The 7,642-nt window shown below is 49.6% G+C and overlaps 1 protein-coding gene across 1 annotated transcript in view; it reads right to left on the reverse strand.

Moving 5' to 3' along the window:
• The window catches only part of SYN1 (synapsin I), a 174,300-nt gene extending 167,784 nt beyond the window's left edge, over nucleotides 1-6,516 (reverse strand). The window contains exon 1 of the mRNA XM_063119531.1: nucleotides 6,131-6,516. Within this exon, the coding sequence (XP_062975601.1) occupies nucleotides 6,131-6,504 (374 nt within the window). The 5' untranslated portion in view covers nucleotides 6,505-6,516. The remainder of the gene's footprint in view (nucleotides 1-6,130) is intronic.
• Between the last annotated feature and the right edge of the window lie 1,126 nt (nucleotides 6,517-7,642).

The following is a 7,642-nucleotide window of genomic DNA, read 5'->3' on the forward strand; positions in this document are numbered from 1 at the left end:
AGGAGCTCCGAAAAATGGGCGCTTCTCTTCGCCTTGCTTCTAGGGGTCCGGGGTCCGCTTCTACTCCGCCTCTGGGCAAGGCGGAGCAGGCCAATTCGCTCCTGCTTCTGCGCTTCTAATAGGAGCGGAGCACATGCCTAGCCAGTAGCATGATACTTCTGGATTGGCCAGGCCAAGCATAAACAGCCAGAACCCGGCCTTCTGCCCTTACATGATCAATAGAGCAGACTGCTAGCTTCATACCACATACCCGTTTCCCTCAAATTATCCCCTACAGCACTAAGATGGCATTGTTGTTGTTGTTGCTAGCTAAATCACACCCTGGGCAGCAGCACTCCTAAGATCCTTTGTATTCCAGGGAAAGGGTTTAAGGGGGGAAATGTAAAAAAATCATAAAAAATCAACGGATGACCCAATCTGATTCAAATTTGGTATGCTTAAAGCTCTCCTTAATATCTATTACTGTGCCAATTTTGATGTCTCTAGCTTCAAAACTTACACAGATGTAAGCATTTGTTTAATTTTTCTTTAAACATATCAAATCCTGCTCCTGCGCCCCCAGTGGCCACTCCGAAAACAACAAATGATTTGCTCCAAAAGTAGTACCAAAATAGGTCAGTTCTTTTGCCTTTGAAGCACAATTAAAGCATGATGCATGGGAGTACTTCACAGTCAAAGCAGATTATAAACTGGAAAACTTCAGAGTACTTCACAATAAAAGCAGATTATAAGATGGAAAACTTCGGAGTCCTTTGCACGCAAATTGCAGTGATTGCACAATATAATGCCGGTGTAATAAAGCTCTGAATCCCCTTGTTGTCAGACTTCAGGCTCTAGCACATGACTTCAGGTAGACCAAACTAGAAAAACAGATATGGTTCCAGAGATGGCTACCATCGGCTTCCGCTTTGCCCCGTAACCTTCATAAGAAGCAGGATTTCAGCCAATGAAACTTTTCCCGCCATCACTGCATTTCTATGTTGAGGGACCCTGTTGAATTTCTGCCTGTTGTTAAAGTGGAAGAGCCTTGCCAGGGAAAGAAATGGGCAAGCCTTAAAGATTGCCTCCCCTGCAGCCCCTACTGCTGCATTCAGAAGCAAACGGACGGACATTGTTCCCTACCACCAACAACCAAATGGTCTTCTTGTCTAGTTTCCAGCCCAGCCAGTATAAACAGCTGTGGGCATGTTTTGCCTCTGTGGCAACATTATCCTCAACTGCACCCTTTAAATCTTCATTGGAATGGATAGCAGCTATTCACTTACATGGGGAAAAGGACGCAGTGAGCACCATTTGGGAGGGGAGCAAAACCTTTTCCCTGCAATGCATATCCATAGTCATTGAGAACCAATGGAGCCAGCTTCTGCCTGTATATAGCCCTCCCCTGGATTCCATTTCTTGGTCACACTAAAGAGCATCGGAGTGTTATACAGATAGAGGGGCTTGGAACCTGGAGGGTCTCTGACAGCCAGTACTCATTCATTCAGCCCCTGATTATTCTACACAGCACTTTCTGTTTTAGAGTTGCATAAAATATTTCTGCAAAACAGACACCTCCAGTCCCTTCTTCTTAAACACATTCTTGCTCTTGTGCTTTGCATCTGCCTCCTTTGCCCTGTTCAAGAGTTTGAAATTGAAGGACTGGTTGGAGTTTGTTTGGGCATTCAATTCTGCCTACACACACACACACACACACACACATGTGGACAACCTCCATCTATAATCAGTTGTCTGCTTATTACTGAGCTCTTGAAATATGAACAGTCCATAAAAAATATGAACAGGCAGCAACACTCGCTGTAACGATGTAACAACTGCTCTGTCTGGCAAATGTCGAGGTAATGGAGGGCTATGGATAGATTGGCCCCACAGCTACTGGAAAGATTTTTCTTCCTCCAGTAGATTCTTTTCCCCGTGCCTGTGAAGCAAGCCCAGTGTATAATTGATGTTAAGGGCTGAGAAACTTTGACTGATATTGCTTCCAGGGTGCCACTCGGACAAGAGTATGCTGAATGAGAAACTGACACATACTTTGTGCATGTTGCCTTAGTATATCTTAATGCAGCCTGCCTCAGTGCCTTGCAGAGATACTGGGTGACAACTCCCATTATCCCCAGCCAGCATGGTTGGGGATGGTGAGAGTTGTTGTCTAACACCTCTGTTGGGCAGTGGCTTATGGAAGGGTATCTTACAGCCTTCCTCAATGCCTTCCAGAGATGCTAGGTGACAACTCCCATTATCCCCAAGCCAGCATGGCTGGGAATGGTGAGAGTTGTTGTCCAAAAGCTCTGCTGGGCAGCGGGTTAGGGAAGGGTATCTTACAGCCTTCCTCAGTGCCTTCCAGAGATGCTGGGTGACAACTCCCATTATCCCCAGCCAGCATGGGGACTGGGTTAGGGAAAGCTGTCTAGGGGGGGATCTACACTATTGCTTTTAAAGCACTTTAAAGCACTTTGAAAACATTTTGAAAACTGTATATGCAGCTCCAACAGTTGTCAAAACTGTTATAAAGCGCTTTAAAGCACTTTAAAGCTGTAGTGTAGATCCCCCCCTTAGTGTATCAGATGAATAATCTACTTTAGCCAGTATCCTGTCATTGGCAGTGGCCAGTACCAGATGTCACATAGAAGGTATATACTGACATCAATGTAAATCTAGTTAATCTCAAGGCTGATTCACACAATCCTTGTTTAATTCTTGGTGAAGTTACCATTAATTGGCTTCTCCCCCCCCCCACCTTTGGGGATTTAGATAGGTCAGTGGACCTCGTGAATTTCCAGCAACTGGCTCGACCCCCTCATTGATTTCACCATATTAGAGCGCACGTACACATACAATTATATGAACTAGTGCTGTGCTAATAGCCCCAGATATTCTTGTCCTCCATAAATTTGTCTAGCTCATTTTCTAATCCAGTTATACAGTTGGCCATTGCCATTCAATTCTCGAGCTCAGTTGGAGCACTGGATTTTTTTTAAAAAATCCCTGTTTATTTTAATCTATCTCTGACTGTGTTTGTTCATTTCATCTGAAAGACAGGATCAACTCGTGCACAGAAGGGTTGATCCCATCCATACTGGAAGAGTTGAGATTCCCCCATTTTTGCTTATATTTCAGCCACGTTTAGAGATGTGAAGGCCAAAAAATAATAATATCCCCCCACAAATGGGAACACCCCAGGTTTTTCCCCCCAAGAATTTTTCCCTTCCCTCCGCCCTGGACCTTTGCATTTCTAGTCACATGTCCCTATCCCTTTAGGACAGCCTTCCTCAACCTGGGGCGCTCCAGATATGTTGGACTGCATCTCCCAGAATGCCCCAGCCAGCTGGGGCATTCTGGGAGCTGTAGTCCAACACATCTGGAGCGCCCCAGGTTGAGGAAGGCTGCTTTAGGAGGATTCACACTCCTTAATTTCTCCATCTGTAAGGTTGCCCTGGATCAAGGTCAGATCAGAGAAGGTTCCCTTGATATACCTCACACAAAGAGACACAGAACTGATCAGTTTGATTTAGCACATCTAGTCTTGATTGGCTTGGATTTTAGCATTGACATGGGTCAATGCTAAGACAAAGGGATTGAGATCTCTAGGCCTGCGTTCCCTAACTAGTAGATCTCAATTCTCTTGTGAAGAAGCCACAACAATGTGGCATCTTCTCTATGTGTTGACTTCTGGGAAACTGGAGGATCATGAGCCAATGAGTTTGCAGGCCAGAGTGGCTGCGCAGCCATGACTGGGGGAGATACACAGTAATGGAAGTTGGATGCTTGAGGGAAAAGTAGGGGAAGAGAGGGGAAGGGTGGGCTCGAAGGAAACCTTTGGTTGGAATAATGGAGCTGGAACTGGTTTATGGTTTAGTGGGGCAGGATGAGGTGTCCAGTATTTCTAGAAGTTATTGGAGGGATGATAGATCTGACTATCATGCTTATTTAGGGAGCCACATGTGTTCTGGACAATTGAACTCAAATTAAACCATGCATGTTGTCTTATTAACAATCCTGATTTTAGGTTGTGATTATTGCTAGGGGTTTCTCCATACCCACCTCTTTGGGATAACAGAGCCAAATGGTTACACCAATAAGCTGCAAAACTAACCCACCCCTTCATCTTTCATGAATCTGGGGTGAGGGAGAAGAATCTTCCATTTTGCCCAGATCAAATCCCTGTTAAATTATTAAAACTACTCCATCCCTTAGATCGTAATTGGAAGAAAAAAAGGCCAGCCAGCCAGTGCGATATATGTACTGGGAGGACTGCCAAATTGGCATTACCAACCCACCTAGCTGGTATTTTGACTTCTCAGACTGATACTGGTTGGAGCTGCAATCCAAAAGCTGGCATTTCTGCAAGCCCCCTTGAGTTATGATACAACGTTTCAAGCACTTCCTCCCCATAGCTACAATGGGTATTATCAACCTAATTCCCCCACCCCAGTGCATTTTGCCTCTTAATTACAAGATGATCTCCAATGCCCTGGAGCTGAGCTAACCTCTGCTACAACTAGTGGAGGCTGGTGGCTCCGATTTTGGTGGGGCTGTAAATCCATTCTGGGTTTCAGTCAGAACCAGTCAGACTCTATCCAAAGTGCTGAACCTGTTTTGGGGATAGATTTTAGCAGCTTGGATAGCTCATTTAGCCTTCTGGGTGGTTCTGACTGAAACCCAGAATGGCCCCACTGAAATCAGAGCCACCAACCTCCATTGGCTACAGCCCAATGGCTCATCACCTGATGGGCCATTGATGTCAGTCTGGTGGGGGGGATGACAACCCCCTCCTCCTCCATTCCCTTTCTCTATACCTCCCTCAAGCCTGCCAGGCAGGCAGCAGATACTTAAGACAGAAGACGGACCAAACATGCAGCAGCCCAGGAGTGCCAAATAAAAATAAGAGATAATGGGATGGATGGGCGAATGGAGGGTGCTGTAGCTCAGATGGAGTCATGGGCTCCATCTGAGCTATGCGGAGGAATGGATGTAAAGGGAGAATTGCAGGTGGATAACGTGAATGAAGAGATCAATGGGCGAACGATAAAGAAGGGTGGAATGTAGCAAAGGTAAGAAGGAAATACTTCAACGCGGGGAAATCCTGAAGGAATGAGGGATAGCTGCCGCCTGCCTTGCTGTCCTCTAGGACGAAGCGATGGCGAAAACGATGGTGAAAGCGATGGTGGCTAAGCAGCTAAAGGGCAGTGACAGTTGAGCCAAAGGCTCATCCATCTTTCTGTGGGGCTGCAATTCCGCATTAAATCAGTTTGCCACAGCGGGCAAAGCTGAGTTCATCTGTATCTAGAGGAGGAGAACCTTTGAAAGCCAGTGTGGTGTAGTGGTGTGAGAGTGTTGGACTGGGACTCGGGAAACCCAGGTTCTAGCCTCCACAGGGCCATGAAGCTGACTGGGTGACTTTGGGCCAAGTCACCCAGTCCACAGCTAGACCTAAGGTTTATCCTGGGATCATCCAGGGTTCACCCCTGCCTGAGCACTGGATCCCCTGCGTGTCACCTAGATGAACAGGTTTGACCCCTGGATGATCCAGGGATCAACCCTAGGTCTAGCTATGGCCAGACTCTCAGCCTGATCTACCTGACAGGGTTGCAGTGGGGATAAAATGGACCTGGTAAGCTGCCTTGGGTTCTTTTCAATAGGGAGGGGGGAGAGGCAGGATATAAATGTAATAATAAAGAAAAAAATAAAGTATGAAATAAAATAAAAAATACAATCAGAGGAGGATTATGTAAGCCGCCTCAGGTTTCTATGAGGAAAAAAGGCGGGATATAAATGCAATAAATAAATAAATAAATAAATAAATAATACAACCGGGTGCCATCGCCATCAAACTTGGCGAAGGCTTTAAAAAAGAAAGAAAACACTCTATGCATGCGTGTGTGTGTGTGTGTGCGTGCCATTGGCACCGTCTGGAGATTGGGGACGATGTGTTGGCGGGCGGGGGAGCTGGGGAAGAAACCGTCCTTTCGTCTTGTTCCCAGCTAAGGCAGGACGGAGGGCTGGAGGGAGGCGAGGGCGAGATGTGGAGGAAGGGGGTCCCCGCCTGCTCTGGCCCGATCCTTACCAGTCTGGCCCGATCCTTACCAGTCTGGCCCGATCCTTACCCCGCCTGCTCTGGCCCGATCCTTACCAGTCCGTGCCCGGCTCGTCCACCACCAGCAAGACTTTGCTGCGCCCCGAGGAGCCTCCAGAGCCGGCCACCCCGCCAACCTGTTCGCTGAAGGTGGCCGCCGCCGCCGCCGTGGTCTGTTTCACCGCGTTGGAGAGGGACGAGAAAAAGCCGCCGCCGCCGCCGCCGCCGCCGGTAGTGCCTCCTCCGGCCCCGGGGCTGGGGGCAGCCGCTGGCGGCGGCCTTTCGGCGGGGGACACGCTACCGGGAGACGGGGAGGTGGCGCTGGGCGGCGGCGGCGGCGGCGGTTGCGGGCGCTGCAGGTCCGTCATGTAGCCATTGGGCAGGTTGGCCATGAAGTTGCTGTCGGAGAGCCGCCTGCGCAGGTAATTCATCGCGGCTGGCGAGGAGGCGAGGGGCTGCGGGAAGGATGGGGACCCTGGGAATGTCGCTTGAGAATGGGGGGGGGGGGAGAAGAGAGGTGGCGTTCCCTGGGGCGGGAGGGGCAGCCTCTTTGGGGGAGGGGGGGTCGAGGTCTTCCAGACGCTGCGGAGGGAGATCTCCTTCCTTGCTCTAGCAAGAGCTTCCGCCTAAAAGGCGATCCCGTTCGCCAGCCTGGGAGAAATCTTTCGGGAGCGGGTGGGGGGGTCGCTTGATCTCCCGGGAAGAGATGGCTCTGTCCCTATTTTTTGCCTACCAGGGATCCTTTCAACAAAAAAAAAAAAAGAGGGGTGCCTTTGGGAGGGGATCTACGGAAGGGATCTCTTCCCCCCCCCCCCCGACAGGGAAAGGATCCTGGCAAGGATCTCTCGCTCTCGCTCTCTCCCTCTGCGTCTCTCTCGCTGTTCTGAGCGATTCTTCTCGGTTGAATCGCCTGGGAGGCGAGAATCTATGGGGAAAGAGTTGCCCTTGTGCCCCTGCACTTCGGAGAGCGGGGATCTCTAGAGGAGGGGAAAGTCAGCCCGACACGGCTCCTCCCAAGTCCCGGAGCCTTCTGCGATCATCAGCATCCAGCCCTGCCCAGTTAATCAGACTTCCTCTGCTTGGTCTCGTCTAATCCCTTCCCGTCACCCCTCTGTGGCTGTAGTGGTAGGTCCCTTTCCTCTGCAAGGCCAATCCAAGGCTGCACCATTGGTCAATAGGAGTAGGGGAGGAGCTCAGCATCTCTCTGCCCAGCATCCCCCTTCCCCGACAGGTGTGAATGGTACAGTCCGGTACCCAACAGCGGAGATGCAGGTCGGAGACAGAAGGATGTTGCTGCTGGTCGTGATGCTGTGCTCTCCCATCCAGTGGATGCTGGTGGTGTGATGTCACTGCCCATACTGCTGATGTTGACGACATGGTGCCCAGGTCTATTATACCATGAAGCTAGTTGGAACGGCATCCAAAGCGGGTTTGCAGTGAAGGCTGGTGGCTCCGATTTCCGTGGGGCTGTGAATCCGCTCTAGGTTTCAATCAGAACTAGTCAGAACCCTAAAAGTGCTTTCCAAAGTGCTGAACCCAAGCCCCAACTGGCCTTAGCACCTTGGATAG

Source organism: Elgaria multicarinata, chromosome 3 (genome assembly GCF_023053635.1).
Source record: "Elgaria multicarinata webbii isolate HBS135686 ecotype San Diego chromosome 3, rElgMul1.1.pri, whole genome shotgun sequence".
NCBI classification, from domain to species: Eukaryota; Metazoa; Chordata; class Lepidosauria; order Squamata; family Anguidae; genus Elgaria; species Elgaria multicarinata.